Source organism: Neovison vison, chromosome 8, assembly GCF_020171115.1.
Source record: "Neovison vison isolate M4711 chromosome 8, ASM_NN_V1, whole genome shotgun sequence".
Lineage (NCBI taxonomy): Eukaryota > Metazoa > Chordata > Mammalia > Carnivora > Mustelidae > Neogale > Neogale vison.
The window spans coordinates 53,571,137-53,587,942 of record NC_058098.1 but is presented as its reverse complement, the minus strand read 5'-3'; the positions used below and the strand labels follow the sequence as shown (position 1 = coordinate 53,587,942).

General features: G+C 40.4%; 2 protein-coding genes across 7 annotated transcripts in view; both read right to left on the bottom strand.

Annotated features, from left to right (window-relative positions):
- The window catches only part of DYNC2LI1 (dynein cytoplasmic 2 light intermediate chain 1), a 69,364-nt gene extending 59,980 nt beyond the window's left edge, over positions 1-9,384 (bottom strand). For all 4 annotated transcript variants that reach the window (XM_044263614.1, XM_044263616.1, XM_044263617.1 and 1 more), the window contains exons 1-2: positions 9,302-9,384; positions 6,848-6,965 (exon numbers count right to left, since the gene is read on the bottom strand). In XM_044263614.1, the coding sequence (XP_044119549.1) occupies positions 6,848-6,965; positions 9,302-9,309 (126 nt within the window). In that variant the 5' untranslated portion in view covers positions 9,310-9,384. The remainder of the gene's footprint in view (positions 1-6,847; positions 6,966-9,301) is intronic.
- A 5,226-nt stretch (positions 9,385-14,610) lies between these two features.
- The window catches only part of PLEKHH2 (pleckstrin homology, MyTH4 and FERM domain containing H2), a 119,644-nt gene continuing 117,448 nt past the window's right edge, over positions 14,611-16,806 (bottom strand). For all 3 annotated transcript variants that reach the window (XM_044263607.1, XM_044263609.1, XM_044263608.1), the window contains exon 30: positions 14,611-16,719. In XM_044263607.1, coding sequence (XP_044119542.1) covers positions 16,534-16,719 — 186 coding nt within the window. In that variant the 3' untranslated portion in view covers positions 14,611-16,533. The remainder of the gene's footprint in view (positions 16,720-16,806) is intronic.

Below are 16,806 nucleotides of genomic sequence, written 5' to 3'. Positions count from 1 at the left end.
CTCTTTGTAATAGAAATGTACTTGTGCCGTAAGACTAGTACTAGTTATTTACTCATTGTTTTAAATCCGTGTGTGTATCTATATAGTAGTAAGTGGGAAACTGGAAAAGTACTGTATCCACTGCAAAAATCACTCTCCTCACAACAATAAACTCATGAAATGACACGTGCGTATACTAGAGTTGGGTTAAAATTTTTAAATATAAGTGATCCCTATGAAAATTTTATTTGCACAATTAAATTCAGATTTTAAAAAGTGGGCCAATAAGATATCTTTGCAAAATACAGAAATTAAAAACAAAATAAAAACAGTGAGTAAAATTTTGCCTTATATATTTCTATTTTTTATCTTTGCATTTTTATAGACATACAGTCATACCATATATAAAAATTTCTGTCCTGCTTTTTTCAATTAACTTCATATTCCTTCATTACTAACAATTCTTTTATGGTTGTATAATATTACTCTCCAATATGTAGAATATTAATGTTCTGTATGTTATCTCCCAATGATGGATGTCCAGTTGTTGGCGGGGGGAGGGGCCTTCTGGGACACAGCCCAAGACAGGGGAGTCCTCTGGCTACCTGGCCACTGATATCACTTGGTAAAGAGGTAGTCTCGCTGATGCAGAGCTTAGATCCAGAAAGTTTCACTGTCAACATGTCCTTATGTGGTAGCATATAGCACAAAAGTAGAAGAGTAATAGGAAGCCCAGATAGAAATGAACTATCATGCCAAATAAATTCCAGCATCTTGGATCTGCAAGCCTCGACCTCTTTCAGACAGTGTCACCAGGAGTTCTGCCTTCCTGGCAAGAATTGCTATGAGTCAAGCAAAGCTGCATGAAGACATGATACATCTGTTTCTGCTCTGTACGGTCACTTCCAAAAACTTTTTGTCTCCTTGGCTAAATAAAACAGAAAATGAGCGGGGAGAGGTCTCTTCCTACCAATCAGTGGTCCTGGGGATGCGCTGCTGTGTTTTCCTCATGCTTTCCACAGTAGCAAATAACCCTACGACAAACATCATTCACGTGATCCAATTATTCCTAAATGATAATCCTAAAAGTACCTAAATCCAAAATATGAATATTATTAAGACACTGACTTATTAACCTATATGCTTAGATATTTATTATTTATTTTTCCTGACTTATCTAAATGAACCCTGGCTTTCATACTGAAATGAAGTAGATGACCTGATTGTTTTCAACTTATGAAATAAAAACCAAGTTAAAACATTTCTTAAGTATTTTGTTTACTCTTACAATTTTTCCTAGTTCAATAAGTACTTTCTAATTCCTGTTAAATATGGTATTAGCTAAGTACAAAGTTAGTTTACCAACTTCAAATTCAATGGCTCCATGACCATGAATTTGAGTAAAATGTCTAAATATTATTTTTAAAATGTAGTTATAACATTAGACAATAAAATAATTATTTGTTAACATTCTTTCATCTGAGTATTTTTCAATTACATTTCAGTCAGAATATTCATATGTTAATCAAAATTGCTTCTTATTCTTTTCCTTATTTCTTTCTTTATTATTTGAGAGGAAGAGAGCAGTAGGCAGACGGAGCAGTAGGAGCAGTAGGGGAGCAGTAGGCAGACGGAGAGGCAGGCTCCCCGCTGGGCAGAGAGCCCAAAGTGGGGCTTGATCCCAGGACCCTGGGATCATGACTCAAGCTGAAGGCAGATGCTCAACCAACTGAGCCACCCAGGCGCCCCCAAAATTATTTAACTAACTTCTTCCTTACGGTGCGTAATTCTTAAGACCTCAAGTGACAGAATGTGGTATTCCACATGAAATCAGCTCTCTGTCGATCTGAAGGTTATGCTACACCCCGTGCACATATCAACCCACGGATTTTAGCTGACTTCTCCTAATTATGTGGTGATAAAAAACATTACTAGAGCCAGAGATGACAAACCAATTTTACTGAATTGTCAACACCTTCCTGGAATGCTGGATTAGATTTCATCTTCAGGCTCAGTAGAAAAGGGTGCTGTGTGGCACCTGGGTGGCTCAGTGGGTTAAGCTGCTGCCTTCGGCTCGGGTCATGATCTCAGGGTCCTGGGATCGAGTCCCGCATCGGGCTCTCTGCTCAGCAGGGAGCCTGCTTCCTCCTCTCTCTCTCTCTGCCTGCCTCTCTGCCTACTTGTGACCCCTCTCTCTGTCAAATAAATAAATAAAATCTTTTAAAAAAAAAAAGAAAGAAAGAAAAGGGTGCTGTGACCAGTAAGATGTATGTGGAAGACTGTAACTAGTATCTACTATCTCTTAAGAACACTGGGAAGCATCAGCTCACAACCAGATGATACACTGTGGCAAACTGGAGAAAGAAAAATTTACAAGTCAAGCCATTTCCTTCCCACTTTTCTTCTATCTAGAGGATGAGGTATGGGATGAGAACAGAAGCTCTGGGAAGTAAAAGGCTAGTTAATGACTAAGTTTTCTGGCCCATACCCTAAGGTACTGAATGATTTACCACTTGATAAGAGAGGAAACCTATGTCAAGAGGATGATAAGACCACGAAGAGAGACTCCACAATCTAAATCAGAATGGAGAGAATGAGAGAAAAAAGTCCAAATAAATTGAGATGTCATCAGGTATCACATTAAGAAAAACTTTAAGATGATAATGGAAGAGGGTCCAAGTAATTCAAAAGAGAAAACAGCTAAGACAAAGCCTGGAAAGAATTTTTACAGCTACAGATACACAACAGTGTGGGGAGTAATAAGTGCAGTATTATCACAGAGAAGCAAAACGACCTCATATGAATTACCAGAACTTGTGGCATGAGACTTGCGAGTGCAATATATGGTGTAAAGGGATAAAGAGAGACAAAAGGGGAAAGAAAATACAGAACCACCTTGTGTATTTATATGGAAATTCATAAACATGCAAGAAGGGTGCAGTTGGATGAAAATAAAGAGCAGAACAGATATAATGTTGTGATGGTAGACTGTTGCCTGACCGTATGAAATGAATTAATACATGGTATCTCGTGTACACATCACTGAGGAATACAGCTAAAGTCTAATGGTGAAGAGGATACCAACTATTCAAAAGAGGGCCTACATCAGTTTGAATTCAGTTTTCCGTCCCTCCCAAAGGAAACAATCCAGACTCAAACAGAAAGTAGGATCAGAAAGAGGTTAAGGAACTCTTCTAATGTAGGATTTTATACCCAGATAGACATTCAACCCAGATTGAGGGAAAATAAAGAAATTTTTAGACATACAGGGTCTCATAAATTTTACTTCCCATGTAATGCTTTCCCAGGAAACGACAAAAGAATGTGCTCCATCAAGATAAGTGAGTAAACCAAGAACAGGGAAGACACAGGATCCAGGAAACTAAAGTTCCAACTCAAGAAAGAGGCAAAGGGAATTTCCAAGATGCTGGGGCAAGATGGTAGCTATGTAGCCACCCCTGTGAACCACGGCACAGACTAGCACAGTGGGTCAAAGGTGGCAGGACTCTGCGTGGAAATGGGAACTTTCAGATGATCTGATACAACAGTCTAGATGAAGATTCTACTGAATGCCTGCTGGGGATTGTGGAAAGAATTAGCAACACATAGCTGGGGAGCCAGCTTCAAGATCCCCCTTGCTGGTATTCACACCCAAGTGTGGTCCCTCACACGGTATTGGACTTTGTCTTTGTGATCAATAGCCATGGCAGAAGTGACGGCATGTCAGTTCCAAGATTAGGTTATAAAAGTCTGTGGCTTCTATTCCAGGCACCTGTTCTCTTTTGGATCTCTTGCTCTGGGGGAAGCAAGCCACCAGGTTGTAAGCAGCCCTATGGAGAGATGTATATATGTGAAGAACTGAAGCGTGGCTTATGGCCATCAAGGAACTCGGGCCTCTTGCCACAACCATGTCAACAACCTGGAAACTTACTCTTCAGTTGAGCTGTGACATGTCTTTAGTCCCAGATGACATCTTGACTACAACTTCACGAAAGATGCTGAGCCAGAACCACAAAACTCAGCTGCTCTCGGACTCCTGGCCCTCATAGTAATGGCTGCCATTTTAAACACTGCTATGTTTTAGGGTAATTTATTAAGTAGCAACAAATAACTAATGCATATAAAAACTCAGGTACACATAAAAGCTAAACAAATTTAAAAAACAAGGCCTTTTTAAACTCCTGAAAAAGTTATTCAAGAAAAAGAAAGTGGGATGCCTAGATGGCTCAGTTAGATGAGCATTCAACTCTCGACTTTGGTTCAGGTCAGGATCTTGGGGTTATGAGACTGAGCCCCAAGTTGGGCTCTGTGCTGGGCATGGAGTTGGCTTGAGATTCTCTCTCCTCTTCTTCCTCTGCCACCCCCCCTTAACTGTGCACATGCACTTTAATAAATAAAATCTTAAAAAAAGAACCCCCCCAAAATGGAGGGGTGCCTGGGTAGCTTAGTCAGTTAAGCATCTGACTTCAGCTTGGTCATGGTCTCAGGGTCTTGGGATGCTCTCTCCAGTATCCCCCCAGGGTCCTCTCTCAAATAAATAAACAAAATCTAAAAAAAAAAAAAAAAAAAAAAATAGAGGGGAGCCTGGGTGGCTCAGTTGACTAAGCATCTGCCTTTGGCTCAGGTCATGATTCTAGGGTCCTGGGACTGAGCCCTGCCCTGGACTTTGTGCTCAGCTGAGAGCCTGCTTCTCTCTCTCCTGCTGCTCCCCCTGCTTGTCAAATAATACAGTCTTAAAAGAAAAAAAAAGGGAAGGAAGGGAGGAAGGGAAGAAGGAAAGAAACAAAGAGAAAGAGAAAGTAATCCATTTGGCTCAGCAGCAAACAAGTTTTAGAAATAATAAATTCAACATTTAGAAATAATAATAAATTTCTAAATTTATTTAGAAATAATAAAATCAGAATACTGATTTCGCCCTACATTATAACAACAACTAGGTTGCAGACGAGGGCTAGAAATGAGCGTTTAAAAGAGAAAGAACTAGGGGCACCTTGCTAGCTCAGTCAGTAGAGCTTGCAACTCTTGATCTCCGGGCTGTAAGTTTGACCCCCATGTTAGGTGTAGCGACTACTTAAAAACAAAACAAAACAAAACATAGAAAAAGAGCTAGAACTAAATCCTTTTCTACTATTATCAAAGATTCAAGATAGTGTCTAACATTTTAAGTCTAAAAATAGCCTATAAGTTATTTCATAAATAAAGAAGTAAATTATTTTTGAAAAAAAAGTAAAAGATATTAAGAAGGCTGCTTTAAGGAGAGACCCTGAAAATGTAGAGGTCTAGTAATTTACTTTATTTACCTTTTAAACCACACATGTGAATCAGTTTAATAAAATTAAAAATACAAACAGACTGTAACAAAGGACCCAATCTAAGAAAATTAAGGACAAAACGGCACATATGAGAAAGGCAGATCTCAAGCTCAATCTTTTAGTGAACAGGGTTATGGGATTATTAGAATCTTTCTATACAATAACAGGAGTGTAGTGTCTGGAAAAAGAGAAACTGGCAGACCTTCTAGTCTACTGCAATGAAGCAAAACCTCCAAATTTCTGTTCCTTCCTGAAAATTACACATTAGTATAATGACAGTTGAGAGTTAATATAATTATAACAGAAAAATCATGACTGATACGGAATCCATGACACAGAAGGCATGATCAAAAGAAATGAAGATATTAAAGCTGAAACATACTCAGGGAGACAAAGCGGCTGCTGTTAATTATTCAAAGGGCATTTTAAAAAGAATTGAAAATTTTAAAAGCAGAAGAAAAATCAGACTTATTCCTCTATTGTTTCAAGTCGGGATTAGGACCAGGAATTAGGACCTTGGAATTAAGAATACCAAGTATTTGTATAATTCTACAGGTCAGAATTAGGAACATTGGAAGTTACAATGAAACTCAGGTTTTCTTCTTAACTAGCAATTAAGGCAAATGGAACCAGGCTGCCTTATGGAAGACAACGCCTCCATTGTTAGAGATAGTCAAACCTGAAGTATACAACCACTGTTCATAGTGGCTCTTAACTTCTTCAAAGGGGCTAGAATGCTGGGAGAACCTATCTCCCGTAAACAACAACAACAACAACACAGTAATGCACAATCACACCCAATTCTGCATACACAGCCAGAGTTTACTGGCCCTAAGACATACCCCATGGACCCCAGAGTAGATGACTAGAGTATCTCCAGGTTTCCTTCGGTTTCTGTGACTCTAGTCAGGAGAAGTGAAGGGTAAATGTATCATGTTCTGTCTGGTTCAGTTTCTGTCATCTCTAAGTTTGTTTCAATTGTACAAGTTACCAAAACTGTGGCCATTGGATTAGCATCTATGGTGCTTTGGGGAAAAGAAATCCTCTGCCGGGTAATTTAATTTGAAATGTATGCTGTGTGGGTGGGTGGGTGGGTCAGTGGGTTAAGACTCTGCCTTCAGGTCAGGTCATGATCCCAGGGTCCTGGGATGGAGCCCCACATCAGGCTCTCTGCTCAGTGGGGAGCGTGCTTCCCCCCTCTCTCTCTCTGCCTGCCTCTTTGCCTACTTGTGATCTCTCTGTCAAATAAATAAAATCTTAAAAAAAAAAAAAAAGAAAAAAGAAATGTATGCTCCTTCTTCCAGGCTGCTGTGGCCCAGATTGGAGCACACCACCTGACAAAAGACGTGCCCAGGCTGAAATTTAGTCCCCACTCACCCATGCACAGGCCACCCTCATACAAGGCACAACCAGCTCCAACATAACCAGCAGGCCAGAGACTGGTTAACTGGCTAAAGAGCTGAAGTATCCAAATTTTTACCGAAGTATTAAAATGAATTTTACCACTGGTTGTTAAATCATTGGGGGAAAAAAATTAAGAAAAAGAAATGCATTACCCCATTTTTACTGCCAATGAAGAAAACAGATTTTTCTCCAGCTTCAAGCCCATCACCTTCACCTCTACTACTTCCATGTTTTCCCACTTCGGCTTTTGCAATTTCCCAGAGAGTTTCACTAGGAGAGGCAGAAAAACAAAATTCAGAGAATCAAAGGGAACCCTTTTCAATATTTATTTCAAGCTCAGAAATGTTTTATTTCAGTTAAATTTATAAAACAAATCAACATTATTTCCTGAGGGATAAGTGGTGGATAAAACTTCTGAGGATTAGTCATTTTCTTTGTCCTGGTTCATAGAAGAAAGCTGAAAATGATAAGCAGAGCCTTTGTCACTAGGATTTGAGGCTCCCTTATTTTGGGACTTCCAGCCAAGGTTGAAAGCTGTGTGTGTTAGTTTCTCAGGCATGTAACTTAATGTACAAAGAATTCTGGAAATCTACAACTTGAAAACCACCAACATCCGGGAAAATGGGAAGCATGTAAAACCAGCACACCAAACAATCTTTGTTTTCTGAAATTTTTCTTTTTTGTTTTAAAATTATATTTCTGGCTCGGGGCGCCTGGGTGGCTCAGTGGGTTAAGCCGCTGCCTTCGGCTCAGGTCATGATCTCAGGATCCTGGGATCGAGTCCCGCATCGGGCTCTCTGCTCAGCAGGGAGCCTGCTTCCCTTCCTCTCTTTCTCTGCCTACTTGTGATCTCTCTCTCTCTCTCTGTCGAATAAATAAATCTTGAAAAAAAAATTATATTTCTGGCTCAAGATTCCCTGTTTTAATGTATGAAATATAGTGAAAGAAAAAAATAATCTAAAATCACATTTTGAAAATCATCTTTTCATTCACCTCTCTACAAACACTTGTACTTTTTCACAAATAAGATTATGCCCTTTTTTAAAAGCCGAAATGAAAAATGGAGTATTAAACTGAAAAAAAAAATAGACAAGATTTGAGGTGTTCCAAGCCTGACTCTGCGACTTTCTGTATATACCAACTTGGGCAAATTACCCAGCCTCTCTGGATTCTTCATTCCTTTATTAATTCAACAAATATTTATTGAGCACCTAATATATGCAAGCTTTTGTGCTTTTCCCCAGGCTCACTTCTGTTTCTCCATCTCTAAAATGCCAATAAAGAATACCAACCTTTTAAGATTGTCATGATTGATTGTTAAAATGTGCTAATCCATTTCATTTAGGGCTTGACCTACATATAATTATCTAAAATTACTGACAGCTTATAATAATTATTATTCAAGAAACAGGGATGAAGGGGCTATAAAAGACCAATAGAGGTGTCCCTAAATGTTTACACTAAAATGTATGTATTTATTTCACAGGTGAACCCCCTGGAACTCAGTCCAGGCCTATCTGCTCTTCACTTACACACCATTCTTTCAAAATGTGATTATCTGTTTTCCAAGCTCCCAGCAGAGAGGAGAGCAGGAGGTGCCCCTGGTGGAAATTTGTCACTATAACCATAACTTTGTAACTGCAACCAATTATACCTCGATGGGAAGGAAGCTGACAATTTTTCTCATTAAGGTTCATAAATTCAACAGAGATCCGGCCATGATCCACAAGGTGAGAAAAACAGATTTATCCTGCTCTGTGATGGACCCCAGAACCCCTCTAAGTCCTTATTAAGTTGTTCAGAGAAGGTTTAGTGTGACATAGAGGATATTAAAACTGACATCACACGGGGCGCCTGGGTGGCTCAGTGGGTTAAAGCCTCTGCCTTCGGCTCAGGTCATGATCCCAGAGTCCTGGGACCGAGCCCCACATCGGACTCACTGTTCGGCAGGGAGCCTGCTTCCACCTCTCTCTTTGCCTGCCTCTGCCTACTTGTGATCTCTCTCTCTGTCAAATAAATAAATAAATAAAATATTTAAAAAAAAAAAAACTGACATCACAGAACTGAAGAGCTAAAATATACTTTACAGCCTCCCCCACCCCCGTCCCCCAACTGCATCTTACACTTTCACATAGCCTTCTCAAGTTTTTCTTATTTACTGTTGTCCTGAGCCCCTGCACCAGGAGGGGAGATGTGGAGAACCCTGAGGAAGTGGCTTTGTGGTCTAATTCACAGCCTGAACCCCTGCTTCTAGAACATTCCTTGGCCTGCAATAAATTTTTACTTAGTAAGTGAATGACTGGAGTTTAATGATCTTTAAAAAACTTAGTTTTCCACCTGGGTAACTTTTCTATCTGCTTGTGACCGAATCCATACGCTCAGGGGGTAGTTCCCAGGGATCCCTGGCCATCCAGACAGCGGTTTCAAGCAGAAAAGATCCAGAATTTTCTTCCACAGGCCGATCCCGCCTGGGCTCCTCTCCCTGAATATAGTCCCAGCGGAGCGGCCCTCCCTCCCTTGCCCCTTCCAGGCTGGGGTGGGAAAGGGGATAAAGCCACAGTCTCGAGAGAAGAGGAAGCCGGGGGCAAGCAAGGCTGCGGAAATACCTGGGCATCGTGGCTCGACCGCGCCAGCGTCGCGGGCTCAGCGTTTGAGGCCACCCTGAAACCAAGACGCCAGCGAGCTCTGAGACCAGCCGAATGGTGCAGACTCTTCAGTTGCCATGGGAGCGACGTCGCAGGCTGCGTTGCGTTGGAAAGATGGGCATCATGGGAAATGTAGTTCTCAGCGTTCCTTTTCAACTCCCGCTCGATGCCTCATCCTCTATGTGAGAGAATGAGGTGACTTGTCTGACAAACCTGGAATCTAAATCTCTGGGCTGGAAGTGTTCCTTTACTTAGAAAGTATTCTACTGGGGGGCGCCTGGGGGATTCAGTCGTTAAGCCTCTGCCTTCGGCCCAGGTCATGATCCTGGAATCTTGGGATCCAGCACTGCAACCCCACATCCGCCTCCTTGCTCAGCAGGAAGCTTGCTTCTCCCTCTCCATCTCCCTGCTTGTGTTCACTCTCTTGCTGTTTCTCTCTGTCAAATAAATACATAAAATCTAAAATAAATAAATAAATAAATAAATAATAATAAAATAAAAAATTTAAAAATTCAACTATATGCCAGGGAAGTCTGCTCTCTCTTCAGTGTCTTTTTCCTCCCCAGTAGCAATGCTCTGGGAATGGAGGGCGAAACAAACTCCAGAGCTGTTTTCTAGTGATTTACTAGAGGCAAAGAATATTTTTGATTTTAGTATTTTCCAACTTTCTGCTTGTTTAGTTGTTTTGGGGTTTTTGCAATGGCGCATCATTTATTAATAAATTAATAAGCCAAACGCATCTCCATGATGCTTCATTTACTTTAACTCTGAATCAATAGTTATTACTATATGCAAGAGTGCTACACAGAGTATGGAATGAAGAGGGGAGAAAGTCAAGATCCCTGCACACAACTAAGTATAATAACCCAAAGAAAGCCAGTGCTTGCTACTATTCTAGAGCGGTACCAAAAAATCACATCATAAGAATAAAAAATTACTGGGGCTCCTGGGTGGCTCTGTGGGTTAAGCCTCTGCCTTTGTTTGGCTCAGGTCATGATCTCAGGGTCCTGAGATCGAGCACCGCATCGGGCTCTCTGCTCAGCGGGGAACCTGTTTCCCTTCCTCTCTCTCTGCCTACCTCTCTGTCTGCTTGTGGTCTCTGTCAAATAAATAAATGAAATCTTTAAAAAAAATAAGTAATTATGCCAAAGAGGGTTGCTGAAACCTTCAACAACCGCATTTGATCTATTTTGAATGCTTGGTAGACCCAGCCTCTCTGGCCCAAGGTGTCTTGAGTATCCAAGGAGATACTCTCCTTACACCTTTCTGCCATTTGGCTTGGTGTAATGGTGTGATGTTCAAGGAGATGGGCTTTAGATGGACTTAGATTTCTGTTCTGATTCAGCCACACTGGCTAAGTTGCCTCATTGCCACAGTGGGTAAATCTCTCAGTATCTCTGAGCCTCATGTAAAGCAAGGGAAATGTATGAATTTGAAATGAAATAAATATATGTGACACAAGAATTAGGTGTGGCTGACACATTGTAAGTCCTTTGTGCTTGTTATTATCATGTTATAAGCTACTGATCAGCAACTTTGAACAAAGAAACACAAAGATCACATTCCTGGAAATGAAACAAAACTTTTTTTTAAGGAAAGAAAAAAGGTATTCATGTCATAAAATCTTTGGGAACAAAATCCTTCCAACACCCAGGTGCATTTTGAAGACATAGCAGACTATGTCATGGGATGTAATGGGAGACCAGTTCAATAGAGAGAGGATGATCGCAAGGGAGTTTGGTACATCTGTCACTGAATCAGCATCTAATCACTGGAGCTAGCCTGCCTATAAGCTCACAAACTGGTGTGGGACAGAGGGTAATGAATTATAATAATTTGAGTTCTGGAACTTTTGAATGTTAATTAGGAAGCCCTGTTGATATGAATACCAAAAGTGGCTAAGCCATTTGCTTGCTATGTGCCAGGCACAGTACTAGCATCTTAAAGGTATAATTGTTTGGATAACTGGGATGGAAAGTTGAAGAAAGAAGCCTGGTAGCAAAGAAGGTAGAAGTTGCCTGGCTGGGCCCTGGTCACCAGCACTGGTTCAGAGGTCAATCAGTGGATTCTGCTGATCTCATTGAGCAGATGAGCTCCCTTTTCTACCTTATGCCTCCTGAGGCTTCCTATATGGACAAAATAAGTGGTCTTCCTGGGTAGATGAAAATTGTTCTTAAGGTAGGAATATATAAAGATTTGAGCTCCCCTACTGGATCACCTCTAAAAGACTCAAGGATTTCAATAGTGGTGATACAGGAGAGGAAAATTTTATGATGCTTGTTGGGTGGAATAAACAACAGTGAAGACGAACGCCTGGGTGGCTCAGTCGTTAAGCATCTGCCTTCAGTTCGGGTTGTGATCCCAGGCCCTGGGATCAAGCCTCACCCCTGCCCCCACCCCCTGCTCAGTGGGGAACCTCTTTCTTCCTCTCCCACTCCCCCTGCTTGTGTTCCCTCTCTCGCTGTGTCTTTCTCTGTCAAATAAGTAAATAAGTAAAATCTTAACAACAACAACAACAGTGCAGAAGAATAAAGATGTATGCAGAGTGTGTTTGGGGAATTGTGAATGGTTGAGGCAGAAGCATTTAAAGGGTTTGGGGTGGCTACGGTGGGAGAGCAACCCAGGCCAGGCGGGTAGAATGGGCTTCGTGGAGGGATCCTGCAGTCTGGATTTTACTGTGTTGTTGTGAGAAATCAAATATGATTTTAAAATAGGGGTGCTCCATGGCTGGACCTGAGTTTCAGTGAGGTAATTTTTTGCAGATGTTTGAAGGATGTTTTGGAGTCTGGAGGTCCATATGGAGGCTATTAACAATAGCCCAGACAGTGACATAGTTTTCACATTTTTCCCCTTGTTTTCAAAGTTATATAAGCTTATGGTAGATAAACTAGTATATGGAATAAAAAAAAGGAAGAGGGTGAAAGAACACACACTAGAAGCAATAACTATTAAACATTTTGGTGTATTTCACCTAATCTGTCCTCATAATAACTAGAGAGTTAATTAAGATTCTGATTTTAACATGTGTTTTCCATCTCAATTTTAAAAAATCCATCATAAACACAACTTTGATGGCTGTGTAATATCCCACTATACAGGTTTCTCATAATTTATTTAAGCACTCTCCTCACTGAGCTTTTTTCAAATTTTCATTTTTTGAGAGAGAGAGCGAGCACACGTGCTGCATGGGGGAGGGGCAGATAAGGGAGGAGCAGAAGGAGAGGGGCTGAGAGAATCTAAGCGGGCTCCTCGCTCAGCATGGAGCTGGACTCGGGCTTGATCTCAAGACCTCTACGTCATGACCTGAGCCAAAATCAACAGCCAGATGCTTAATCAACTGTGCTGCCCAGGTGCCCTTCATATTGAGCATTTGAAGTGGTTCAGAGAAAACACCAGAGTTGGGCCCAGTAGAGCCTTTCTCTGGGATTGTTCAAACTGGAATTGGGAAACTCAAGTCATTCCCCCTCTGAAGGAAATTATCATGTTTTCTCTGTCGATAAGTTCCTTATGTATCCTGGATATTAACCCCTTTATCAGATATATGACTTGCAATTATTGCAATGACTTGCAATTATATTTTCCCATTCTATTTTTTCCCATTCTACAGGATGCCTCTGTTGTTTCTTTTGATGTGCAGAAGTTGTGAAGTTTGGAGTTGTCCCATTTGTCTTTTTTTTTTTTTTTTTACTTTGTTACCTGTGCTTTTGAAGAGTTGTCTGATTTAATCAAGCCACCAATGTAATCTACCTTCAGAAAGGGTTGCCAACCCCCATTCATCCACCACTCCCACTGAGTAGATTGTTAGCAAAGTGCTGGAAAGAAGGGAACCCTGTATTCAAGCATTGTGGTGAATATTTGTGTCTCATTCTGGAATTATTCGCTAATGGATGTTATCCTGGTAAGCAAGTTTTTGTTTCTTAACTATTACTGGACCTAAAATTACTTATAAAGGATACAATGAAGACTTCAGATTGACGTTGATTATAAATATGCCTCCAGAATCACTGTGACTATGTTTGATATAGGTAAAATTAAGTTCAACAGGTAAAGTTATGGCATACAGCAAGTGTGTATTTCATCTCTTGACCCCAGCTTCCATCCAGGACCACCCACCTTCCCACTTAAGTGTCCAAGAAAAGCCTGAGTCTTGGTCCCACCGGGATAAGGATGAATCTTACTTCATGTTAAATATCTATGTGTGCACTTTAATTTGCAGGGTTTTTTGTAATAAAGATTTTATTTATTTATTTGACCGAGAGTGAGGGCACACAAGTGGGGGTAGGAGCAGAGACAGGGAGAAGCAGACTCCCTGCTGAGCAGAGACTCAGGCTGAATCCCAGGATCCTGAGATCATGACCTGAGCTGAAGCATATGCTTCACCAACTGAGCCAGCCAGGCTCCCCTTCATTTGGAGTTTAAAGTTAATCCTGTAGCAGTAAGATCCCTTTCTTCTTTCAGGTAAAGGAGAATAGGGAAAAGCAAGAGGAGATTCCATTTCTCTATGAACTAGTTAGCTGAGAAGCGTCTCCACCTTGTTGTTCCTGCCTGTCACTTCCCTTCCCTCAGTCCCCACATTCCTGGAGCCTTTGGTCCACAGCAATCAGCCTAGAGACTCTGCACTGGGGGGAGTCCGAATTCCATGGCGGCTAGGAGTAGGTGGACAGGTGAAATGTGTTCTCGGCATCCCAGGAACACTTAAAGTCTTTGTCTAGCAAAATTAGATTATCTGTGGTGGCTAATTCTTCAGGATTATACTACAGTACAACTGGGTAAGTGCATTATTCTAGGAACCTGGCCCCTACTTATTTTTTTCTTTGGGAAAAATTTCCAAACAATCAATTAATAAGCACATTTCAAACAAAAGACTCTAAGTGGTGACTAACTTTTCTTGTAAATTGTGAGTTAAATTCATCTCCAGGCTAGGACACTATTTGACTTTAAGGACACACACACATAAAAAATCCAGAACATATAAAATAAATTTTTAGAACACAGTCCATTAACCCTCCTGTATGAAATAAGCTACTTATGGAACTTATTATGAAATCATGGATACATATTGTATATGTCAACATGCATACATGCATCTTAAAATTACAATTTGCCAAACGGCTTCCTTTTATATGGATAAAACAAAGCAACACCGAAGACAAAGCATGAATGCAAGAGAAGGAGGTAATAACTACCATTTTCACTAGTAGTACACCTCAGCTTTGACAATGAAAACATTAGGTACTTCTTGAAGATTGTTCAAGAGATAATGCTCAAAATGGGTTTTGTAAATCATTTATTATGATTGAAAGGGAAGAAAATGATAGGAGACAAATATTACAATTAAACATGTAACATTATTCTCTTGTAACCAATCATAATAACATACTTTGAATTTTTTAAATGGCTATATAAGCAATTTCCCAGAAAATAAAATTTTCACATCATCAGTTACAGAAAATTGATTTCCTTCCATCAAAATATTTTACCTCTGTTCTATCAAAAATAAATGCCAAGTATAAGGTACCACCTTGTGAGCTAAGCCTTCACTACTTGTTCCAATTAGAAGATCTGGAGGGGTGTGTGCTTACCAGATGGTGAACTAACTACTGCCTGAGAATAAAGCCCGCACACATATGTAAGCTGTGCCATGCCTCTGGCTCCCCAGCTCGTAATTATTGAACAGTTTTCTGGGAACCAAGAAACTCTGTTGTATCCCAGCCTAAAAACTCCCTAGAGTCATCCCAAACTGGTAGCCAGTTTATTCTCAAAAAACCAACTTGCCTTTGCAGTGAGTAGTTGTGGCTCAAAGGATTTAGAGGAAACAGTAAATGGAGATCTACTTCTATGAGGTTTTTTTGATCTTTTTTTGGTCATTGACAATGAAGCCAAATCTTAGCTGAGCACTGGACTTCTTGGCTCTGCCCTTTCTAAGGATGCTAATATGAGATGGGATTATTTTCAAAAGGCTTAGTGCAACAACAGTACATTGCCATAGGGTGAAAGCAGCAAAGAAGAAAATATGAAGGCTCTGCCAACAAATTAATTTAGCAGCTAATATTTTTTTTCAAATTGGTTAAAAAAGTACCACACACAAAGTGATAAATACATGTGCAAAAAATAAATACAAATTTTCTATACATAAATAAAATTAAGTATACTCATGATTACTATTGCAATTAAGCAGTTTTACAATATAATTTTCATGTCTTATCACAGTTTCACTTTTATCATGAATACTAACTACTTTGTTTTGACACATACTGGAATGAACTGCCCACTTATGTAACCTAGCAAAGTAATACATTTCTAGACTTTCTCAACTAAAATTTTACCTCCTTCAGCAGAAGATTTCTCTTTTCCTTTAAAAAATATTTTGAGAATTTATGTTAAAACTATAACGAAAAAGGCCTATGGGAGGGCACAACGGAAGAATTGTCTTTGCTTTCAAAGATATTATTTAACAAAGTAAGGTCAAGATGACCCAGCACCAAATGCAATGAAATGTGGGCAATATTTCAGTGAACTCGGGCTCTCCAGTAATAGCCAAGGAATGTGGGGAATCACTGTCTTGTTTTGAACTTTACACTCCAGTGATCTGAAAAGGTGACAGAGTATACTTTCTAATACCACACAGGAGGTTCTGGTTACTTACTCCCATTTTCTCACCGTGACTCACAGTGCTGGATTTACTGCACTTGCTCTAAAAATGTACCCCGAAACAGCCTCCTGCGGCTGTTTCTAACACTGTATGCTCTACTTCTTTCCAGACCCATATCATTAATTAAGCACACATTTAATTACAGTACTTGATTTTCTGGCAGTGAGCATTTCCAAATAATCAACTGGTTTGCCAAATGAGAGTTTGGAATCTCCCTTTGCCAGAACATTTTTTTTTAAAAGACCGAAAAAAACGACATCTTATAAGATGTGTCTGCTGGCAAGGCACAAAGGAGGTGGGAAAAAATGACTGAATTCTAACCCATGTAGTCTAAGAGAAAATCAGTGTGTGGGCAAATTTTGTGTTTATGTTTCGTTAGTCACGTGACTATTTAAGAATCAAATGAAAGACACCCACATATTTTTTAAAAGTTTGGAATACCAGTGTGTGGGTGCCATGCCACCAGGTGTAAATGAACTTATTTGCAGCTGATGCAGCCATTGCCCAGAGGACAGGAGTGAATGTTCAGGCTCCCGAGCTTTCAAAGTAAAGTGGGTCCTTTAGTCGGTCTGCTACTTGACAGAAGGGGCTGGCTTCCCATCGCCCTGGCTTCCGGTCCCCGTGTCTGGGCTGAGAGGAGCGCTGGAGCAGAGAGGTGGTGAAATGTTGCCTTTTGCTGATGGAAGTTGTTTATGTAACTGGCGATCAAAAGAGTGATTTCAAGAATCTAAAACAAGAAAAATAGAACTGTTAGTGCTCCAGAGAAGCTCTTGTCACTTCCAAAAGAGTAAGGGGCTGGCCACAGGTGGTCTCC